General features: G+C 43.0%; 1 protein-coding gene across 2 annotated transcripts; it reads left to right on the plus strand.

Moving 5' to 3' along the window:
• Window positions 1-12,274: 12,274 nt before the first annotated feature.
• LOC122019543 (heat stress transcription factor B-4c-like) lies at window positions 12,275-15,079 on the plus strand. Of its 2 annotated transcripts, XM_042577011.1 has the most exons (3): window positions 12,275-12,646; window positions 12,864-14,044; window positions 14,133-15,079. In XM_042577011.1, the coding sequence occupies exons 2-3, from the start codon at window positions 13,784-13,786 to the stop codon at window positions 14,892-14,894; spliced, it is 1,023 nt and encodes a 340-aa protein (XP_042432945.1). In that variant the 5' UTR covers window positions 12,275-12,646; window positions 12,864-13,783; the 3' UTR covers window positions 14,895-15,079. The 2 variants fall into 2 exon arrangements, with proteins under 2 accessions (XP_042432945.1, XP_042432937.1); XM_042577003.1 differs by having other exon boundaries at window positions 12,275-14,044.
• Window positions 15,080-24,961: the final 9,882 nt, after the last annotated feature.

Below are 24,961 nucleotides of genomic sequence, written 5' to 3' on the forward strand. Positions count from 1 at the left end.
TCTTTGATCCAAATTGTGAACGTGCTGAACATCTTCAATTGAGGGGGTTTTGTGACGGATAATTGGTTTTGATGATTTCTATCATAGTCATCAATTACAGCGTCTGGGTTTCTTCTCATGACAGAGAATAATCACCAAGACTTCATCAGTTTGCCTCTTTCCTATCCACACCCAGTCTAATATCACCTTCATTTGTATACAATTACACTTTCGACCCTAAGTTACTAGAGCTACTTTGGCATAATAATATTCCAAATGGATTGCTTCCCCAATTTCATGTATGTGTAGTATGTATATATTGTATCATTGTAGAGTTAGATACAACATGGTTGTAGTGTTAACTGCCAACTATCAGGACTATGGCCTCATACAAGGATGAATAACATTACAAGATTTTGTCCCAATTCAATATCATATTTGATAGATGAGTACATTGCAAGGTAATGTGGACAATCGGTTCACATCAGTATACAAGATGTATGGAAGAGTCCTGTTTCTTTTTCTTTCCTTTTCCATTATTTACCGCCCCTTTCCCCCTTGTAATTTAGTCCGTCTAAGAAAAGCAAGTTGGAGGAAGAAAAAGGCAGGTGAGAAGGGCAGGAAGAATTGAATGCGACGCAGGACAATGGCAGTGGGGTTGAAGAAGGTGGGGTCAACTCCAGTGACGGAATTATAAAAAGAAGTGCAGAAGAAGAAGAGAACAATGTGATGAGCATGTGATGGCAACAGCCTTTGTGCCTCCCTCCCTCGGCATTAGAGCTCACTTCACCTCCTCTTCTCAACTCTTTCCGCTCTTTATTCATCTGCCTGCAACCCCATCGCCCTCTTATTTAGTGTTGGATCTGACACCGTTGTGATTGCCCAACTTCCCTTCTCCCTCTTGATAATCTCATACTCGCAATATCAAATTCATTTCTGAAGCAAAACACATCACGTGGCCAAGGTTTGATAATTTTATTGTACAGTGACAACTTTTTACCATGTACACATACATATACGATTTGTTTTCTGACAGGAAAAGACGAGAAGCATCGGTGGGAGCAGAAGATATCTTGCATGCAATTCTTTTATCTCGTGAACCATGCACCCAATAAAAATTATTGAGATAAGAACGCTGGCTCAGAGGATGGGCATCTCGCAGCAAAGACACAAGCCAACTATAGAAAACTGCCGCAGTTCTCGTGTTCCTCTCACAGGCAAAGAGCAGGGAAAGCGACACGAGCCAGTAAAGCGACAGGATACCGATGAGAACATCTCCCTCACTATAACACTGCCTTTGATAGCCGGTAGGATTCCAAAGTTCCCACTTGCTAGTGTCACTTCATTATAATATATATATGCTGACACACACAAAAGAAGGCAGCCTTTTCAGAACAATAGATGTCTATACTTATGGCATAGTTTTGTATTTTCATTTGTCATTTACAACACGTCATATGCATAATTAATTGCTTTTGTTGAAACAAAACATCCAATTAATTGTGCCTACGAGTGGTAGTAAGATTGATGTAGGATTCTAGAATTTAGCTTGATGTACTTGTGGACCTCGTTGTTTAATCTATATTAATGGACGAAAGTTATATAAAAGAAAAAGGTTGAGACGATTTCTTTTTTGGTGTTGATCGAGATGATTTATGTTGTACTAAAAAGACGAAAATATCCTCTCAAGTAATGGCCAATTTGATTTCTTAATTTACCTAGGGTTAATTGTGTGGGTAATTGGTTAGATATCACAGCGTGCTTCTGTCAAAACAATAGTAATTTCAGAACAATCAAAAGTTCATGAATGCGTGTTATATCGAATATTTAAGTAGGTATTTATGAATTTTGTTATGGATTGAAGCTCCTCTGTTCCTGTTTACACTATGAAAACAAAAAATGTACTGAGATATTAAAAAAAAAAAGGCAGTGCTATAAATTCAACACTCGTTAGCTGAAATTACTTTTCAATTTTTTTAGTTAATTTCATGGAAATTAATTTTCTTTTGCTACTACATTTTGTTGATCCCCGGATAGCTTCTGGAGTATGCAAACTGATCGTCGAGGCTAGTGTCCGACACTATCTCCGTAAACGATATTGCTCCGCTACGGTGCTTAACGGATTGTTGCAATTCGTTCCCAAGATACAACGACGACGAATGTCTCGGAATCGTAGCACTCCGACTTCTGAGACCAGCGAACCTTCTAGTAGACTTCTTGGACTCTTGAATGCACAAGATGATATGAATGCTTGAGGAAGAGAAGAGAGGATTGAGTGAATTTTCCATCATCTGGAGAGTTCTATTTATACTGAATGAAGAGGTTGATTGTCCTTTGGGTAAGTGGATGTGTTCCTTGGGCTGGATCGATCTAGATCATCCATTCTGAAGGGTTGTAACCCTTCACCAAGCCCACTTCAATCTCATCCATCAGATCTGAGGAGTTGTGACCCTCAGATCCCGCCTATTGTTCTGGATCCATTGATTCGATGCTTCAGATCAAGTCTCATCCCAGGCCGTTAGATCGTTACTCTTTGCGATCCAACGCTCTAGATCGCATCACAAGCGATCCATCATACCTATTTGATCAACGTTGATCAACGGTAGTCATCCATTCCCTAAGTCAACTGTCCAGTCATCTCCCTTTGCCCACGAGGATGCCGCATAGGTGCTGCCACGTCAGGTACGGGCCTGACATGTCACCTGGAGAATAAATTTAAGCTCCTCAATGCTCATCGCGACGAGAAGTGCAAAGTGACCCTACAAAGTGCCCATTGCACACGTGGCGGGTGGCGGGCTCACAGGTACGAGCACCTGCTCGCCCTGGGCTAAGGGGTAACCTGTCCTTTTATTTTTGTGTTAACTCCATTAACACATCTTCATTAATAAGTAGAGAATACACATCGAGAATTTCCGATGTGGGACTATTCTCCCATGCAATTTATTAATGAATAATAAATGTTATTTTGGGCTGACTTTAAACATTAATTTCTCATTCACCCTTAATCGATTTTGAGCAAATTAATAGTCTAAATCTATCTACGCGAATCATAGATTTCAATTTTGAAGTCAATTACGGCTTTCAACAATTGATGGCTTCCTTCCTCTAAATCGTTTTGGTCCATTTAAGGCCCCAATATCCAACAATCCCCCACATGAATGGAAATTAATGCAATGCGTGTATGCATGCTGACATTTTACAAGAGTCCAATCGATAAGTCACTGCATCGGGAGAGGTAGCTTGTGGCTTTGAACCTTCCGTAGTGAAATGCTATCGAGTATACTAGGCTGCGCAGTGAACGTGATGTCTTGAACTGCTCAGTGTATACTGAGACAATAACACCCACACAGAGATCTATCTCACCTACTTTAGGTTCTCATGGTTGGTTCCGTTTCGGCCATGGATACCATCTTGGATTCATGAGTGTTTCATTGAAGCGGCCTGTCTTCACACTCACATAGGTGACACTTCTATCAAGAGTATCCTACCATACTCCACCTTATCAGGTATAGAAGTCACTAAAAGCATAAGCTTAACCTCACTACATGAGGTAGGACAGCACAAATTCATCCTAGGATTGGGATAGAGATAAACTATCTAATGTGTTGGACCACAACTTCTATAACTTCGTTGTCCCATTGAACCAAGATCTTGGGATCTCCAGTCAACAAGGTTGGGTTACCGCTACAGTCATTTTCAGTTGTAGATTTTTAATCTCATTCCTCTTGATGAGCAGTATACTTGATCTCGACTCAACCCCTTCGTTAGAGGATCTGCCAAATTATCTTTGGACTTAACATAGTCGATTGCAATCACTCCATTCGAGATCAACTGTCTAATGGTATTATGTCTACGACGTATATGTCGTGACTTCCCATTATACATATTACTCTGTGCCCTTCCAATCGCCGATTGACTATCACAGTGGATTAGTACGGCAGACACAGGTTTCACCCAGCTAGGAATATCTTCCAAGAAATTCCGCAGCCATTCAGCTTCCTCAGCTGCTTTGTCTAGTGCTATAAACTCGGATTCCATAGTTGACCGAGCAATGCAAGTCTGCTTAGTGGATTTCCAAGATACTGCTCCCCACCGATCGTGAATACGTATCCACTAGTGGATTTGGAGTCTTTTGTATCTGATATCCAATTAGCATCACAATATCCTTCCAACACAGCGGGATATTTTCCCTAATGTAATCCATAGTTCATAGTATATTTCAAATATCTGAGAACTCGCATCAATGCTTTCCAATGGGTGTCGTTTGGATTACTCGTAAAATGACTCAGTCTGTTGACCGTACAGGCAATATCCGGACGTGTGTAGTTTGTGAGATACATCAAACTGTCTATTATCCGAGAATATTCCAACTGCGATATGGTCTCACCATGGTTTTTCGCTAAGTGTTGACTTAGATCCATAGGTGTTTTCACTGTAGAGAGATCGTACGCATTGAATTTTTTCAATACAGATTCTACATAATGGGATTGTGTTAAAACTATCTCTTCTGATGTCCTGAGAATTTTAATTCCCAATATAACATCTACTTGACCCATATCTTTCATATCAAAATTTCTGGTCAACATTTTCTTTGTAGTCATGATTACATCATGATTACTGCCCATTATTAGCATGTCGTCTACGTATAGACAGACAATTACATAGCCTTCAGGTGTGTTTTTGACATAAATGCATTTGTCACATTCATTTATTCTGAATTCGTTTGACAGCATTACTTTATCAAATTTTCCGTGCCATTATTTAGGCGCTTGCTTAAGTCCGTACAATGACTTAACAAGTCGACACACCTTTTTCTCATTTCCAAGAGCCATGAACCCTTCGGGTTGCTCCATATAAATTTCTTCTTCCAACTCACCATTTAAGAACGCAGTCTTAACATCCATTTGATGTATTTCAAGGTTATACAGTGCTGCAATGGCTAATAGCACTCGTATGGACGTAATCCTTGTCACCGGTGAGTATGTATCGAAGTAATTAAGGCCTTTCTCTTGCTTGTACCCCTTGGCTACAAGTCTGGCCTTATACTTGTCAATTGATCCATCAGCTTTATACTTACGTTTTAGTATCCACTTACAACCTAATGGTTTATTACCAGAAGGAAGGTCTACTAATTCCCAAGTATGATTATTCATGATAGACTCAATTTCACTATTGACAGCTTCTTTCCACATTGGAGCATCGGGTCTAGAGAGAGCTTCACTTAATGTTCTTGGTTCCATTTCTGACATGAAAGTCATGAAATCTGGCCCGAACGATTTCTCAACTCTAGCCCGTTTGCTACGACGTGACTTTTCACTTTGATCGTCAATAGTTCTTTTATAACAGCTAAGTTCGGTAATGTCATTTTTGTTTGAACTTCCGTTGTTATCACTTTCAACGTTTTCCTTTTTATTTGGGAATACGTTTTCAAAGAATATTGCATTCCGAGATTCTATGGTTGTTCCCACATGTATATCAGGAATGTCTGATTTGTGAACTAGGAAACGATATGCACTACTATTATGGGCATATCCGACAAATATCACATCGAACGTTTTAGGTCCGATCTTTACTTGCTTTGGTTTAGGTACTTCGACCTTTGCCAAGCACCCCCACACTTTCAGGTATTTGTACGATGGCTCGCGGCCTTTCCATAGTTCATATGGAGTTTTATCATTTTTCTTATGAGGGATTCTGTTGAGAATGTGATTTGCCGATAATATTGCTTCCCCCCACAAGTTTTGAGGTAAGCCTGAATTTATCAACAAGGCATTCATCATTTCTTTTAGTGTCCGATTTTTACGTTCGACAACACCGTTTGATTGTGGTGAGTAAGGCTCCGTTGTTTGATGGATAATGCCAGATTCTGTACAAAATTCATCAAACGGTGCACCATATTCTCCACCTCTATCGCTTCTAATTATTTTAATTCGTTTATCAAGTTGATTTTCAACTTCTGTTTTATAGGTTCTGAACGCCTCTAGAGCTTTGTCTTTACTTCTTAAAAGAAAGACATAACAGAACTTTGTGCAATCATCGATAAAAGTAATAAAATATTTTTTACCTCCTCTAGTTTACACAAATTTCAAGTCACATAGATCACTATGTATTAACTCTAGAGGAGTTGTTGTCCTTTCCACCGAATGAAAAGGTAGTTTCGTCATTTTCGCTTCCACGCACACTTCACATTTATGTGTTCCGTCAACATTGACATTTGGTAATAAATTTAATTTGACGAGACGTTTGAGAGTATTATTATTCACATGTCCGAGTCGATCATGCCATAAATTAAAACACTCAACAACATAGCTGGAAGCATTTATTTTATTACCATCAAAATTTCGGAGTACAGGCATTACAACCATTTTGAATAGACCCTTTTCTAGGTACCCCTTTCCTACGAAGACACCATTTTTCGTAAGTACAAAGTTGTTTGACTGGAACACTAGCCTAAATCCGGCCTTGACCAATGCCGCTCCAGAAACTAGGTTCTTACTGATGTCGGGAACATGGAGTACATCAATGAGTGTTAGCTCCTTTCCGGACGTCATCTTCAGAACAACCTTTCCAAGTCCAATAATTGGCGACGTCATGGAATTACCCATATAGAGTTTCCTGCCATTTATTGGAGTATACTTGGAGAACATCGCTTTATCGGAACAGATATGACGAGTTGCTCCAGTATCAATGAACCACTGCTTCAGGTTGGTATCCATCAAGTTGGCTTCAAATACAACCGCAGTGAGATCCAAGTCCTCAAGAGAGGTTGCGACATGATTCGCAACATCCTTTGGCCCCTTGGTTGGCTTCTTTGGGCGTCTGCAGTCCTTGGATAGGTGTCCTGCCTTTCCACAGTTGTAGCAGGAGCCTTTGAACTTCTTTGCTTGAGCCTTCTTTTTGAACTGCTTCGGCTTTTTGGCGTTCGGCTCGACCAGGTTGGACATTTCGTCTATAGTCCGCTTGGTTCCTCTGGAGTCGGATAACTTTCGATTATCCTCCTCTATTCGTAGCCTCAGGATCAGGTCTTGCAGCCCTATCTCCTTTTGCTTGTGCTTTAGGTAATTCTTGAAATCCTTCCATGACGGAGGGAGCTTCTCAATTACCGCAGCAACTGCGAATGTCTCGTTCAGCTTCATGCCTTCGGCGTCCAGAACATGCAGTATTAATTGCATATCTTGGACTTGAGATGAGACGCTTTTTGAGTCCACCATCTTGAAATCCAAAAACTGACCGACGATGAATTTCTTCAATCCAGCATTTTCGGTCTTGTATTTCTTCTCAAGGGATTCCCACAAAGATTTCGCCGTCTCCAGAGAACAATATACGTTATATAACGTGTTGTCCAAGGCGTTGAGTATATAATTGCGGCACAGAAAATCTCCGTGAGACGACGCATCGCTAGCAACCTTACTACCTTCCGTAGCGGCTGGCGTGTCTTCGTGCAAAAACCGTACAAGGTTTAGCGTTGTTAGATAAAACAGCATCTTCTGCTGCCATCTTTTGAAGTCGGTTCCGGTGAATTTCTCTGGCTTTTCTCCGTGCGGAATGATTGTCGGAATGGCGGTCGGAACGGCTGTCGGAATGTCGTTGGCAGCCATATCAGTTTGCAGGAATATCGTTTACGACTGTTGAACCCCGGGTAGCTTCTGGAGTATGCAAACTGATCGTCGAGGCTAGTGTTCGACACTATCTCCGTAAACGATATTGCTCCGCTACGGTGCTTAACGGATTGTTGCAATTCGTTCCCAAGATACAACGACGACGAACGTCTCGGAATCGTAGCACTCCGACTTCCGAGACTAGCGAACCTTCTAGTAGACTTCTTGGACTCTTGAATGCATAAGATGATATGAATGCTTGAGGAAGAGAAGAGAGGATTGAGTGAATTTTCCATCATCTGGAGAGTTCTATTTATACTGAATGAAGAGGTTGATTGTCCTTTAGGTGAGTGGATGTGTTCCTTGGGCTGGATCGATCTAGATCATCCATTCTGAAGGGTTGTAACTCTTCACCAAACCCACTTCAATCTCATCCATCAGATCTGAGGAGTTGTGACCCTCAGATCCCGCCTATTGTCATCGGTCATCGGATCTGGATCCATTGATTCGATGCTTACAACCCTTCACCAAGCCCACTTCAATCTCATCCATCAGATCTGAGGAGTTGTGACCCTCAGATCCCGCCTATTGTCATCGGTCATCAGATCTGGATCCATTGATTCGATGCTTCAGATCAAGTCTCATCCCAGGCCGTCAGATCGTTACTCTTTGCGATCCAACGCTCTAGATCGCATCACAAGCGATCCATCATACCTATTTGATCAACGTTGATCAACGGTAGCCATCCATTCCCTAAGTCAACTGTCCAGTCATCTCCCTTTGCCCACGAGGATGCCGCATAGGTGCTGCCACGTCAGGTACGAGCCTGACACATCACCCGAGTGCCACGTAGGCACTGCAATGTACCCTCAGATCCCGCCTATTGTCATCGGTCATCGGATCTGGATCCATTGATTCGATGCTTCAGATCAAGTCTCATCCCAGGCCGTCAGATCGTTACTCTTTGCGATCCAACACTCTAGATCGCATCACAAGCGATCCATCATACCTATTTGATCAATGTTGATCAACGGTAGCCATCCATTCCCTAAGTCAACTGTCCAGTCATCTCCCTTTGCCCACGAGGATGCCGCATAGGTGCTGCCACGTCAGGTAAGTGCAAATTGCGCCGACAAAGCGCACGTGGCGGGTGGCGGGCTCACAGGTGCGAGCACCTGCTCGCCCTGGGCTAAGGGGTAACCTGTCCTTTTATTTTTGTGTTAACTCCATTAACACATCTTCATTAATAAGTAGAGAATACACATCGAGAATTTCCGATGTGGGACTATTTGTTGGTGCAACATCCCTCAGGTCAAGGTTGACCTGGGTGACCAAGCTGAGTCTTGGTTTGAGTTTAGATGTTTGACAATAAGAAATTGATTGAAGAAGAGTCAAGTAGGTCAAGGTTGACCGGATACTTGACAGGGAAGTCCTGGTGAGTGAAGCCAGGCAGAAGGAAAACCCTAGTGAGTGAAGCTAGGTGAAAGTCCTGGTGAGTGAAACCAGGTGAAAACCCTAGTGAGTGAAGCTAGGTGAAAGTCCTGGTGAGTGAAGCCAGAAGGAAAACCCTAGTGAGTGAAGCTAGGTGAAAGTCCCGTGAGTGAAGCCAGGTGAAAGCCCTAGTGAGTGAAGCTGGCGGATGGAAAACCCTAGTGAGTGAAGCTAGGTGAAAGTCCCGTGAGTGAAGCCGTGCAGGAAAATCCAGATGGATCGAGGATGATCGGACATCCGGTGTTGGGAAGTCCAAGTAGGTCAAAGGATTGACCGGATACTTGGCACGAGGAAATACAGATAGGTCAAAGGATTGACCAGACATCTGATGGGAGTCCAAGTAGGTCAAGGGAGTGACCAGATACTTGGCATGAATAGAAAAGTCTAAGTGGGTCAAAGGGATTGACCGGACACTTGGTGGGAAGTCCTAGCAGGTCAAAGGAGTGACCAGATGCTAGGCATGATGTACCAACAGGTCAAGGTTGACCGGATGTTGGTTTGAGAGGCTTGGAACTTGGTTTTGGGCAAAACCAAGTGTTGGATCAATCAGTGGATCGATCCAGGAGGTGGATCGATCAGTGGATCGATCCAGGCCTTTTCTAGCGAACAGAGAGCCTCTGGATCGATCCGTGGATCGATCCAGATGACCCAATCGGTTAGTGGATCGATGGGTACGCTTCTGCGTCGCGCGATAAGCGCGGGATCGATCCGTGGACGCGGCTTCTTCGAGCGATAAGCGCTGGATCGATCCGTGGATCGATCCAAAGCCTCCCCGATCGATTGGGAACATTCGAATCGATCGGGATCCGACCGTTGGCGTCGATAAAGGCCGCAGGCGTTCATTTCCTTCGGCATCTCTTCTCCGATTCACTCCAGATTTCTCGCCAGCTCCTCCACAGCACTCACAAAGCTCAGATCGCCAGTTCTTGAAGGATCTTGGAAGTTTTCCAAGTCAAGAGGCGGATCAAAGCCAAGAAGAGAAGCTAGGGTTAGGGTTTATACTCATTGTAAGCTTGTAAGCTTGTATCCTTTCCCTCTCTTCTTGTATTGAGTCTTGTAGGGCTTCTCTGCCCTTGGTAGTTACCATAAAGGAGAGTTTTATTTAGTGGAGGGTGTGTGTGTTGGTGTGGATCCTTGGATTAGTCACCTCTTGTGAGGTGGATACCAAGTAAACCAACCGTGTTAGCGTTGTGTGATTGTTTCTGTATTTTCCGCTGCACATCTTTGAAGCAACAAGCAACGCCGAGCAACGAGTGAACGCGACGAGCTATTCCCCCCCCCCCCCCCCTCTAGCTACTTTTGGTCCTAACACTATTCTCCCATGCACTTTATTAATGAATAATAAATGTTATTTTGGGCTGACTTTAAACATTAATTTCTCATTCACCCTTAATCGGTTTTGAGCAAATTAATAGTCTAAATCTATCTACGCGAATCTTAGATTTCAATTTTGAAGTCAATTATGACTTTCAACAATTGATGGCTTCCTTCCTCTAAATCGTTTTGGTCCTTTTAAGGCCTCAATATCCAACACATTTATGGTGAATGACTCCATGTTGTTCTTGACTCTATGCTGCTCCTGATTCCGGACAGACTCCGTATTTGTACCATTGCTTGTAGAATATACGGATAACATAATCATTTTCTTTGAAGCACATTTGAAAAATGTATCTGTTTATGTGAGGAAACGTAGGTAATGTAAGCTGAAATCTCGAAACACATAGAGAACGTGATGGTATAACAATAACTTTATAAAAGGTCATTCGCTCATACAGGTGCAACTATGCATGCACATACACAAATTTCAAGAAAATCCGAAACTATTGTTGTTCTTCTTCTTAATTTTTCCTTATCGAAAATTTATTTGAGTGTCAGATTAACTGCGTTAGGAACCCCGGCTGTCATTCTAACTCTCTCTTTCTAGTGTTCTCTCCCCAGGCTCCAATGGATCTCTCGACAAGTCCTGGTTGTGTAAAGGTGAACGATGATAAAGTCAACGCCCACGCTAACTCAGCCATCGCCGGAGCCAGCTCGGATGATCTACCCAGATTGTGGGCTATGCCGACGTCAACGTCACCCGGGCTGCTTTCTTTTTCTTTCACATTTTCTTTCATTCTCCCATGGTAAACCTCGGTTTTTTTCCTTTCTAACTGCTATCGGCCCTTGGGCTACAGTTCGGGTAGGGTTGAAGGTGGCTCCGCCATTGAACTCGTTTATCTACGATCTTAGGCAGGGTCAACATGAAAATAAATACATAAATGTACTTGTTGCTGCACTGTAGTTGACAAAGTTAAATATATATGAGCCTTAATCTTTAAGGACTGCTCTTTAATAGTCTTTTGGTTAAGTATGTAACGCGCATTACTGAAATGAACCTCCGTTTTTTAGGTAACCTTTAAGGAAGGACTAAAAATGATCCTCAATCTATAGACTCACCGACTGAATATGCCACAATACTGGAAATATATTAATTCTCAACACTAGATATTCTTTTTCTGAATTGTGCAGACGCTGAATAAAAAATCCTCAATAATATACTGAAAAGAGTCGACCCAGGAAGCATTTTGGAAAAGATGCCTTCTTTTTTTTTTCTCTGATCGTGTTTACAGTACGTTGCATACATGCCATGGATGCTGTAGTTCAGAGAGAATCCCCAGTACTGATTCAAGCTTGAACTGGCATTGGGAGACGGAACATCTGCTGCTGCTGTTGCTCCCTTCGTAGCTCCTCCACACCACACATGCTCTGTTCTGACCTCTGCGAAGCGCGCCTTTCCTCTCATTTCTTAATGAATGCACGCACAGTGGATTAGGGTGAGCATCCAAAGCCACTCCTGTGTGCTGCTGCCCCACCAATGGACAGATAGCGTTGTGTGCCGCGAACGTGGCCATTGATCGATCCTATGATGCAATTTATAGGCCTTGACTGAAAGAAATTAATTAGTAATTAAAAATCATCATTCTCTACTTCTTTTTTTCTTAAAAGATTCGGTGTTCGAAATTATTGTTATTCAAGGAGAAAATGCTGAGTAATAAAATGATTACTCCCATGTGCACAATCTCAAATGAGATCTGAGATTTGGGAGGGTTACAGCTTAGTTTTTGATGAGCCAACCGAGCACAATCTATGCCTATCTCATAAAACAGCGCGGATCCTCTGGTCCCTCCCTGCCCTGGTCCCTCCCTGGACCACAAAACACCTATAAAAAGTTGAATCACGTGATTTTCACGTGCACAAAGCAGGGCAGAAAACACAAACGCAGAAACGCAGCAACGACGCCCTAACCTCACGTCTCGCGACCCGACACCTTCTCCGGCATCCCTGAGAGCGGAGCGCCGCGTCCTCTTGCGACCCTCCTGTGACCTCCCTAAGCAGAACCAGCGATCCGCCGGCGACGACCCTCTTCTCCTACTCCTCCGAGCCCTCGCCCTCTCTCAAAATCCTCGACCTCTGCCGCCGTTAGACCTCCCTGAGCAGAACCCAGCGATCCGCCGGCGACGACCCTCTTCTCCTACTCCTCCGAGCCCTCACCCTCTCTCAAACTCCTCGACCTCTGCCGGCCTTAGGGCTTATTTGCGGTATGATTTTACCCTAATCTCAGATAACAAGTTTTGATATTTCTCTCCCGTTAGCATAAAATGATTCTGTTGAACTGTATGGGTTGATGAATCTTTGGTTTTGGTATTGAGCTGAAAATATTGACTAATGCAACCAAGCAATTCCTAAGAATTCATGTTTCAAAGGTCGTGAGCTCTTTGATGTAAAGGTTGTATTTTTATGCGTCTCCTCGTCCAGATTCTTCACTGTGACGTCGGTAGATTCATCTTCATGTGAATCCAATGCTCTTCTTGATCTCCTCCTACTCCTTCCTCTTTCGCCGCTGGGAATCCAATCATCCGTTTCTCCGTCCTCGCTCGGCCCCGCTGCGACTCCGTAGGGCTTCACGCTGTGCACGGCGCCCTCGGGGAAGAACCTGGTCGACGGCAGCTCGTCGACGGGCGAGCAGAACACCTGCGGCCCGTCCCGGTCGTTCCACATGTCGAAGTTGCCGGGGCTAGGGCAACAGGAGGGAAGCGGCGCTGGAGGGAGGGAGGCGGCGCTCCTGGAGCCGGCGCTAGAGGGAGGCGGCGCTACTGGAGTCGGCGCTGGAGGGAGGCGGCACTGCTGGAGTCGGCGCTAGAGGGAGGTGGCGCTGCTGGAGTCGGCGCTGGAAGGAGGTCGGGCGACGAGGGAGGCAATGGGAGGGAAGCGACGGAGGGAGGCGACGCGAGTTGGAAGAGGATAGGGCTTTTTTCGTGCACGCGCATTGCACGTGAGGAAGGATTTTATACCAGATATGTGGTCCAGGGGTGGACCAGGAATTTCTGGTCCAGAAGATCCGACCCCCTCATAAAACGACTGTTACAATCTTCATATCAGGTATCTTATAAGCCTTACAAATTCGAAAGCACGAACGACTTCTCACCACGAAAGGTAGAATAAAATTAAATAAAAAGGAAATCCCGCCCTCCTTCACGGGCTTATCTTAAAACTTGAATCCCAAACCCCAAACAACGGCACATTCCACCCATTTCCATTTCCATCTCTCCGATCTCAAGTCTCAAGTCTCCACAGCACCGACAAGGACACACATTCCACCCCCTTCCCGTTCCCGCCTCGGCCGACGTATGCAGTATTAATATTGAAACCCACTCCCAAGTAAACGGCACTGATCGATGATGGAGCGGTGTTGGGAAGCGGCGGCGGCGGAGGCGGCTGGAGGAGCGGAGGCGGCTCACAAGCCGGTTCCGGCGCCGTTCCTGACGAAGACGTATCAGCTGGTGGACGATCCCGCCACAGACCACATCGTCTCCTGGGGCGACGACCGCGTTTCGACCTTCGTCGTGTGGCGCCCTCCCGAGTTCGCCCGCGACATCCTCCCCAACTTCTTCAAGCACAACAACTTCTCCAGCTTCGTCCGCCAACTCAACACTTATGTATGATCTATATACCGCATTGCTCTGTTCGGATTCATCGACCGATTGAGTAGATACTTCATGATTTAATTTGTTGTTGTTGTTGCAGGGGTTTCGAAAGGTGGTGCCGGAAAGATGGGAGTTCGCCAACGAGTTCTTCCGTAAAGGAGAGAAGCACCTCCTCTGTGAGATCCACCGCCGGAAGACCTGCTCTGCCGCCTCCTCTTCTTCCTCTGTCTTTCCCTTGTCGGCGTCCTCCTCCAGCTTGTTCCCTTTTTACTCCCACTTCGACGACTACCGCCTCGCCGTCGCCGCACATGGCTGGAAGCCGGCCGGCGAGGCCCCCTCTTCCCGCCTCCTCCTCCTCGGCGGCGGCAATGAGGTCTCCGGGAATGCCATCAGAGCGCCGAGCGCCGCAGCGTTGGTGGAGGAGAACGATCGGCTGCAGAGGAGCAACACAGCGCTGGTGGCGGAGCTGGCGCACATGCGGAAGCTTTACAACGACATCATCTACTTCGTGCAGAACCACGTGCAGCCGGTGGCTCCCAGCTCCGGCTTGCTCTTCTCCTCCAACCACCGCATAGCGGCGACGGGCGGACACCCCGGAAGCCCGGCTTCGAGCAGCTCCCTCACCATCGCAGAGGAGCCGACGTCCCCGCCGCCGCCGCAGCTCGATGACGACACTAATAAGAACGAATTGGAGAGCGGCATCACAGAGCCGAAGCTGTTCGGGGTGCCCCTAGGCTCCGCCGGCCGTTCTAAGCGACTCAGCTTCCAAGTCGTCGACGACGACGAGCCACCGCCGTCGACCAAGCTACGCCTCGTGGTAGAAAAGGACGAGTTGGAATTAAATCTAACGCCGTCATCATGATCCCCATTAATCTTCTTGATTAATTTGGGACGTCTTTAATTCCTTGTTTATAATCTTTGTTGGTCGATTAATTAGCGAGCTTCTTCGTAGTGTATGTTGTTAGCTTTTAATTTTTCTCCTGTGTTTATTGAGAGTAGTTAATTAATGTAAATAGCGATCTTAACTAATCTATTTTGAGAACGTAACTGGACCGTGCATGGAAGTATTTAAGTAATCACTATGTAAGGATTAATCATTAATGTATCGTATCCTTTTTGATTCTATAACAAATTTATCATGAAAAAGAAACGTTTGAATTTTAATTAATGCATGTACGATAGACTATAATATTTTTATGTCATTTAAATATGTCATATATTAAGATTGGATAATTAGTTAATTAATTTTGATCCTTATTGCTCTTATCAGTCAGCGTGGTGTTGTCCGATTTCTAAAATACTACACTGAAAAAATAAGAAAGAAAGTATATATATAGCAGTCACTTTCTCTAAATTAATTCGGTCAACAAATGACCATTACACGGTTCTAAACCCATGATTAAGCTAATCAAAGTTAATTTTATTGACTATCTCTAGGGTGATCGGTCCGGTCCCATGAAAATTTTCCATCGACCATCAGGATAAATCGGGAAGTGAATGCGACGGTCAATCCAGAAACCCAGCATCCTTTGATTATACCCTCCATTTGAAAAAAAAAATCCTATAAATACACCATAATTAGAATTTAAATCACGGGTACCTGAGAGCTAGTGTGGAATTTAAGAACATAGAAGAGAGGAAGATTGTCATGGATAGAGAGCTTAGAATAATTCTAAGATTTTATTTGTTTTGTTTATTTCTTATTTTAATTGTATCTATGTCTTTAGATATCATGATAGATTAGAAGTAATGATTTTTTAACAATAAATTAGATTTTTTAGACACATTCGTATTTAAAAAATTATTACTCTTAATATAATATGTCAAATTGGAGCATGAATATAGTTAGAAAAACTAGATGAACACATATGACTTGATTTCTGTTGGTGCAATATCTCTGGGTCAAGGTTGACTGAGCTTGAGTTGGCTCAAGATTGAGTCATGATGTTTGAGTTTCGATGTTTAACAATATATTGAGATTGCAGAAGCAATCATCCGATTGGGGAGATTGTTGAAGCAATTCCCCTTTGGTCAATGTTTGATCAATCTGATGTAATGAAGAGTCAAGTAGGTCAAAGGGTTGACCGGACACTTGACTGGGAAAGTCCTAACTGGAGGCTAGGCAAGGGGAAGTCCTGGTGAGTGAAGCGGGGCAGTTGAAAATCTTGGTGAGTGAAGCTAGGTGAAAGTCCTAGTGAGTGAAGTTAGCCAGATGGAAAATCTTAGTGAGTGAAGCTAGATAGATGGAAAGACCTGGTGAGTAAAGCCAGACACATGAAAATGCAGGTGGGTAAAGGTTGATCGGACACCTGGTCTTGGGAAGCCCAAGTAGGTTAAAGGATTGACCAGATACTTAGCACGAGAAAATCCAGATGAGTCAACGGTGACCGGACATCTGGTGGAAGTCCAAGTGGGTCATGGAGGACCAGACACTCGACACGAGATGGTAAATCCAAGTGAGTCAAGGTTGACTGGACACTTGGCACGAGGAGAAAAATCCAAGTGGGTCAAAGGATTGACCGGAACTTGGTGAAGAAGTCCCGGCAGGTCAAGATTGATCGGATGCTAGGCATGAGGAGTTCCAACAGGTCACGGTTGTGTAAAATACCGGGAAAAAAAATGTCGGATAACGATAGGGGAATTTTTCGGAATTTTTAGGAATTTTCTGGGAATTTTTCGGAGCTTGTATGGACGAGTTTATGGAGATAAAAGTGGGTCATGGGAAAAGCCTGTTTAGGCTACCCATTTAAATGAGGAAAAGTTACCCCCGACCCCGTGCCCTAACCCATGCGACACCGGCGATTTCCTCTCCTCCCCTCACGCGCGCCCTAGCCATTCCTTTCCGAGCCATCCCCGACGCCAAGCTTGCCCTAATTGCTCCACCAACCGGCGCCATTTCTCTTCTCTTTACTCTGTGCAGCGCCGACGCTGACGCCGACGCTGGTCATTGCCGCCGTCGCCAGCCAAGGTCCCTACTTCTTCCTCTTCTCTGTGAAGCTGAGCCACCGCCTAGCACCGAGACTCTTCATTGCCGGCACAGGGCCACAGTGGGCTTCACCTTCCGTGCCCTAACATCGATCTTTAAGGTATAGTGTTGCCAGATTTCGGTTGATTGGGCTCTGTTCTACATTAATCCTTCTTGTTCTTGTTTAGGGAATGGGGTGGATCAGTTTCGTTCCTTTTTCCTCCTGGTCAGATGTTGCACTTTCTTGCCTTTGCTTGTGGAATGAGGTAATAAGATTGGAGAAGAGGTAGTGTGCAGAATTATTGCTGGAAATTGACTAGAGATAGATTATCTTGTTGAATTTCTTGATTCCCTTACTTGATCTGATTGTTAAGGTAGACTCCAACAGTGAGGTTCTGTGCTCTTGGTTCCGACAGCTACTCCAACCAACAATTTCCCTTGTTCTAGCATCAACAGTGGCTGCATATTTGGATTGAGGTAAGAAATGTGTAGGATTCCATTTCATTTATGAAATGATAGTTTGGATTGGTTGTGTTGATTTGTGATGCTAGATTTACTGAGAAACAGATTTAATGGAGGGATAAGTCATATTTAATGGATGATTAATTGTGTTTGTTTATAGGAGGAATTTACCCTTGCTAAAATTACACATAAAATGAAAACTTGGAATAGTTAGGGTTTCTGGTAAATAAGGATTTTGGGTTTAGCTATTTTATTTACAAATAAAACTTGGCTAAACCGTACGATTTATTACAGGATTCGGATTCAGGACGAGCACTTCGACATAGAGGTTGATTAGCTCGATCTACATTTGAGGCGGGTACCTCTTGACTTATCTTTTATGATATTGTCATTGGATATGCATAGTATTTTATAACTACATGCAATGAACATGTTTGCCGTTGGTATGTCACTGTTTGATATCCTTAGCATGTTAGGTTTGTCACCTGTGATGTATCCGTGCTTATATCTCGTGATTTGTTGCCATGATTATCTTGATACTATGAGTATCTTAGTTTCTAGAGTGACATACCATGCTTACTGAGGTTAGGACTAGGATTTGGATTGTTGTTTCTGGCCTGTATATCTAGATTATCTGATACTTAGGTTTTTGTGCCATATCAGATTTGTGTACCTCTATTTGTATATCATATATGATTCGGGTGTTTAGACCCTGATTCTTTGATCTGTGTATATTGTTGGTACATATGCTATGGAAGAGGGATATGATTTGGGTCTAGGTTGTTATACCTTAGAGGACTTGTATACCCTAGATCCGTGGATTTGACTTACTGATACTGTGGTACCCATATTATGTATATATGGATTTTTCTATGCTGATCAGGATATTCCATACTTATTATGTTCAGGACATAGGGTTTTTGATATTCTATCTGACCTGTGTACTCTAGATCTTGGTATGTGACCATCGCTTTTACAGTACCCATTTTGTATGTATGGATATGGTTATGTTGATCAGTTTTTGCCATGCTTAGTGTCATGCATCATGATTGCATGCTGTGCGATAGTCGACTCCATTGTTGTTGAGCACATCGCCAGTTACATGGATCTGCACACACCACCACTCATGGGTTAGTGGTCGATTCAGGCAGTGTGTGTTGCAGCAGGGACTTTGTTTGGCTACGTTGGTCCGCTCATGGGTAGTGTGACACAACGTGTTAGCCGGCAGGGATTCCTCCCCGTCATCGTGTACCGGGAGTTGAGAGCATTGAGCTCCCCCATTTATGATTTGGGGTCACAGGACAGGAGTACTCGACAACATCCGTCCACTCGGTCACTCATCGGGAGTAGTGACGACAGTCACAACCCTACCCACTCGGTCTCGCCATTTGTGTGTGAGATGGCTGGCGTCGGGGTGACCGGACGCATCATTGACATCATATGCATTGATGCATTTATTTCTTGTGATTGTGTTTTCTGCATTTATTTGCTGCATTTGGTTGGATGCATATGTTTGACATGCATACGAGATTTAGGACTTCCGGTTTGACGACCCTTTTGTTTGGATAGAAGTTCCTGGTGAGTACAGCTTCCTTAGTTACCTTTCAGTTTTGCATCTTTCCTAGATATATGATTAGGAAGCTGTATTCCATGTTTATTGCTGTTAGATATATCTTACTAGGCATGTCTATTGGTATTCGCTGAGTTGTTGAACTCACCCCCGTGGACTCTATATTTTTCAGGTACCAGGTTATTTATGGTGTCGCTTGGAGCATCCTGTCTGCTGGTCCCCACGTCTCATCAGAGGACTTATCGGTTCACGTATGTTTTTGTTTGTTTTATGTATCGGTTTGTTTAGCTCTGTACTCTGGTTTTATTTTTGGAGTGTTGACGTTGTTATGTGGTATTTTGTATTTATGTTATTGGTTGTGTAAGTCTAGCCGGCTAGCAGTTTTGTGTTTTGGTTTTGGTACAGCCTAGTGGGCTGCTTAATTTTTAACTGCGTGGTTGTGTCAGCCAGAGGCTGAATTTGATATTAACTGCGTGGTGTTTGTTTTCTTTTAATGTTATTATTCCAGCCGCATGTGGCTGAGGTATATAGTGCTTGTAGAAAAGTTTCAGATTGTCCGCCGTACAGGGGAGATGCTGCCGAAATTTCTTCGGACAGAGACTCCTCCGGGGCGTGACAGGTTGACCGGATGTTGGAATTGGGGACTCTTGAGCTTGAGTTAAGCAAGTCAAGGGTGGTCAATCGATCAACTGATTGATTGAATCGAAGCACAATCGATGAGCCGATCGATTGGAAGAGTGGTCCGATAAACAACAACCCAATCGATCGGTTGATCGATTGAGAGCTTATATTGTATGCACAGAAGTCTACCCAATCGATTGGGCACCGTCAATCGATCAGCTGATCGATTGGCAGTTGGAAATCGCACGCGATGCGATAAATGCTGAACCGATCGGAAGATCGATTCAGGCATTTTCCAGTAGAGCACAGAGGCGCTCTAAATCGATCGACCGATCGATTCAAGCCTCCTCAATTGATTGTTTAATCGATTGGGATGTAACCGTTGCGCAGGTTAAAGCCGTTGGCGAGCGGTTTCTTTAGCAGTTCTTTGCGAGCTTCATCCCCAACCTCACGCGACTTTCTCCACCGAGCTCATCGACACACACCAGATCTTGGAGGCTTAGAGAGGAGTATTGGTACACTTCCAAGCAAGTCAAGAGGTGTATTCAAGTAAGAAGAAGAAACTAGGGTTTCGGCTTCATGTTGTAAATCTTGTAAGATTTTACTTGTATTTACTTGTCTTTTTCTTCTTGTTGTATTGTGAGCGTTGTACAATGCTTCTCCGCCTTCGGTAGTTACCGAGAAGGAGTGTTTTCATAGTGGATGAGTGAGTGAGGGCTGAATCCTTAGATTAGTTATATCTTTTTGAGGTGGATACCAAGTAAATTCTTGTGTTAGCGTTGTGAGTGTTGTTTTGAGTCTTTCCGTTGTATATCAACAACAACGAGGCAAGCAAATGAAACACGACGAGCTATCCACCCCCTAACTGCAAATCAACCCTAATAATTTCATGTCATTCGGAGATTTTAGATTCATCAGTTGGTTTTAGCTAAAATTAGTTGATAGATTTAGAGACTTTGGAATAATATAAAATCGGGTCTTATGTATTTATTTAATTTTTCTGATTATATGCATACCTTCAAACATTAGTAATTTTTTTTTTAACTCAAATCATTTAAAAAAAAATTAATCTATTTAAAAAAAATTAAGCTAACCAGGCATAGAAAAGTATGAGATATAATTTTAAAACTCAAATAGATGATTTAAATATCTAGAAACTTACCTACGCGGTAATTTGCCGATGTTTTTGTTTTTTCCTTTCTTTCTTAGTTTTTTTGCAAATAACTAAACCGATCGACGCCTGGGGAACGTGATAGCTCTCAGAGATTCCCTGTCCTGGCGCTGCCCCATTTCTCTGTCCACACAAAATGCCAAGGAGCAACGCAATAAGAAAGCGAACCAACAGCAGAGAGAACAATTTAGGCTGCTGGCAGCAGTCAATGCATGTGCCCAATTAATTCAAATCTGACCACCAACCTTCAGTCGTGTCAGTCGATTTTAAGTCGCTACATGTACGCTTCCAGACCCCTATTTCACGGAATTATTCGCCTTCTTCTTAGCGTTTTAATTTCCTTTTGAACCTTCCATCTAGTAATGGCAATGAATCATGAATAATCAGGGTGTATATTATTGTTTTGGCCCTTCCACACTACGTCGGGCAGAGTGCCAAAAAAAAAAGAGGTATATTATTCCTGCTGCCTCAACGTGCCATGGCACGGAACAGTGCGGTATCAGTATGGCTAGCAATCTGCCGGATCTTTGCTCCAGCTCCATAGATCGTTGTCATCTCATCGGGTTCTCTTTACTTTTCTCTCGGCCCGAGATCCAAATTAATCGAGGAGCTAGCCATTGACAAAGTGAGAGAGGTGCCTTTTGCTGAAAATTAAAGCAGTTAAATTGCTTTATCGATATCGTATGTTGTAAAGTCAGTAAGGGAGTGATTAAAGTTGACTATGCCACTAAAGCTTTGGACTTTGGAGTGGACTCCACGGAGTCTTCTTCTCTTCTCCTCAAGTCACAGGCACGCATGGATATGCGCGCCAAAGCCAGGGAGTGAGAAAATAAAAGTTGATCGATGGTAGCTCATGGGGAACTAAATGATGATCTAAAGGGAAAAGAAGAATAAAAAAAAAAAGTAGTAGTGAAAGTGGATGAAGCATATGGAAGGGAAGATCATAAAAGGATCGATGGATTGGAATTGGATGTGTAGAGCATGTGAAGCCGTTGAACAGGTGCATGACAGAGCTCCTGTACCGCATGCATCAAAAAGTAGAAAAACGCCTGAGCGTAGACGTCTGTGATGTTTGGAAGCATACGTGAGGCCTCGCTTAACTGAATGCTTTTGTATGTTGTGCCAGAGAAGAGATCAGATCAAGGAACCATGCACCAGCACTGGGGATGAAAGGATCTAATTTAAGTGAGATTTCACTTCAATTCCTATTTATTATATCTGTCTTTATTCCTATCCTCATCTCCATCAGATATTTTTTTTTTATTTTCATCCTCGTCTCTATATCCATCAGAGATCGAATATTGCATACCCATATCTATACTCATGTGGCAGAAGGCGATTCACTCGCCCCCAGCGCCCCCGCCAACCCGTCCCTAGGCCAACACGAAGGAGGTAAATCACGGATGACTACTAGCCATTAATACAAATGGTCAAGACATAGGGGAGGTTATGCTCGGTCACGCCGAGTTTCGACCTCAAAACCTCATGTGGCAACACCCCATGTCTTAACCATCGCACCGCTCCGAGAGGACCCCCATATCTATACTCATACACATACTTCAAATATCCTCTATACTAATAATTTTCTTCATTTCCTCCAATTGTCATCATCCAACCAAAGCCTATTAGAATTAACATCATATAAAAAAATATAATTTAAAAAATTAATTAATGAATGTGACGGTCAATCCAGAAGTTTAACATCTTTTGATTACATCCTTATTTATAAGAAATATTTCTATAAATATATTATAACAGTGATTTACATTATTAATTTTTGGATGATAATTTGAATGATCTATCATAGCCTGGGGACTAATAAAAAATTATAAAAGATAGCATATAATATATTTTTCAGAAAATGATTCTATAATATGATATTAACTAAACTATTCAAAGAATATCAATAAGATCATGTCAATCACTTCGGATTGATCTCCGACCCAATAAGATAACGATCTATAATGGCCCAAACGCTCGAGCCCAAGTGCCGAAATGGATACGTCCTCTCTCACCGCTGTCTCCCTTCCACTCCTCTGCTCTCTTTCCATCGAGATCACGGCCCTTATTCTTATTGGGACGGCCTCCGCGTTCAGGCTCAAAGCTTTCGCTTAATTGGAAGTGGCGGCCTTCTCGGTTACCAAGCTGGTGCAACGTAGGCATTGACGCATGCGCTGGCGAGGTGTTCGATCTTATGCCACTGTGGAGTGTTGCAGAATAAAAGGTTACATAAATGACTTCCTTTGTACATCTACATCTTTCCTTATTGATGCATTTTTGAATTTCTGCTGTGTTTCCAAGTAACTTCCATATTCCTTCGAGCGTGTTATGTTAGTCATATGCATCAATATAAGTAGTTTTAAATATTTTTCTAATAGTGATCTCATATTATCGGATATTGCGTGTGATCTGTAGTAGATTGACCACACACTATCTGTTTTTGTTTCAAGTGTTATCGATTGATTAGACTAAAACATATATTTTTTGTGTCTAATTGTTATCAATTTTGTGGCTTAACCAAACTTATCCATTTATTGATCATGGGATGAAAATGAATACAACGTAAACAAGAGGAGAGGGGAAGCACAAAGAATGCTGCCTACAACAATAAAAGGGAGAAATGAAGTCAAAGTTAAAGAAATGTATTGATATCATGTATTTGTAAGTGTTCTAGACCTAATTGTGTCAATATCTTGGAGTATTACATATTTAGTTGAGATGTATTAAAACAAGTAACTACGATATATTTATAAATACTTAAAAAAAACTAATTCCAATACCCTATTATTTGATTTTAATGTTGAATTTTTTTTGAGTTAATCACCTCTTTGATGTTTAAGGCACCATGGGTGTCATGAAGAAATAGAACAATAAAAATGTAGAAAAAGAAAAAAAAATTAAGATTAGGTTTAGATACCAGAGATTTCCCTCTAATACCACTATTAGTTGTGTTATTTATAGATAATCTTTCTCTAAAACCTTAACAAGTTATTGGATCTTTAGGGTTGCGTATCATAGGTCGTGTATGGGTTATGCCCAATTCTGATTTGAAGCAGGGTCACGTGTACTAGGTTTGCCGAAATTGAGCTACCCATATAGGTGGAGCATGTTGTGTTAGAGGGGTATTATTACCCAGGGTATATGTAGGATCGGTGACACATAACGTCAAGGGGGGTGGGGGTGAATCACGTGTTAAAAAAAACACTTTGTTCTTTTTCGAAATTAAAGATTAAGTATGCAGCAGAATAAAACAAAATAGAACAAAAAAAACACAGCTACATGAGGAGACGAGGAGTTACTTGGTTCGGAGCCTTCAACGACTCCTACTCCAGGACTCATGATCTCTCGGATCGTATCAATAGGTAATCCACTATAACATCTTTCGGAACCGTCGAAAAAAGGAATCAAATACAAAATATCGAAGGAAGGGAAGTGTAATAGTCTACACTCCATTTTTGCAAGTAATAATAAAAAAACAATATTTAACTTCATTACCAACTCGCAGAAAGAAGATCTGGAAGTGCTCAGGAATTGGTGTCGGTCTGTTAGTAGCAGTTGAAAGTCACGGAGTAGTAGCACAACAGTAGTCAAACGTATTCGCAATAGCAGAATGGTCTTTGCAGCTTGTAGAGGAGATAATGCTTGAAGGTTGCTCAAACAGGGCTCATATAAGCTGTTGAGGGTGCCTCCAGCTTCGTTTGAGGTGCCTTCAGCAACAAATTTGATCGCTAAAACTTGGGTTGCGATAAGTTGCACGAACTATGACTTCCATCCACTCGAGGGCACCTTCCATGCTCTTCGAGGCGCCTCCGAAGCACTCTGAGGCACCTAAGGCGTCTCCCCGCAGCGAAACTTTATCTGCAATGTGTATCCATGCGAGGGCGCTTCCATTGGATACATGGCGCCTCCCCACCACTCCGAGGGGCCTCCAAGACCCTTCGAAGCATCTTGGACATTGTTCATCCGAGACTTAACTTGGCCTTTACTCCTGTAAAAATATGTTAGGCTAACAGAAATATATTTAACCTGCAAAACAAAGTTAGCACAATTTATAGGCATTATTAATTATATCCTGTTTTCTCGAGACTAGTCACAGTCTCAGTCTCAGTCTAGGTTTCTAAAATGGACCCATGGTTTTAA

The sequence above is a fragment of the Zingiber officinale genome, chromosome 1A (assembly GCF_018446385.1).
Source record: "Zingiber officinale cultivar Zhangliang chromosome 1A, Zo_v1.1, whole genome shotgun sequence".
NCBI classification, from domain to species: domain Eukaryota; kingdom Viridiplantae; phylum Streptophyta; class Magnoliopsida; order Zingiberales; family Zingiberaceae; genus Zingiber; species Zingiber officinale.

Bases quoted from the DNA above. Each gene is read 5' to 3' on its own strand.
- LOC122019543 (XM_042577003.1), top strand. From the start codon at position 13,784: ATGATGGAGCGGTGTTGGGAAGCGGCGGCGGCGGAGGCGGCTGGAGGA. The intron at 14,045-14,132 runs GTATGATCTATA...TTGTTGTTGCAG, and splicing joins TCCGCCAACTCAACACTTAT to GGGTTTCGAAAGGTGGTGCC.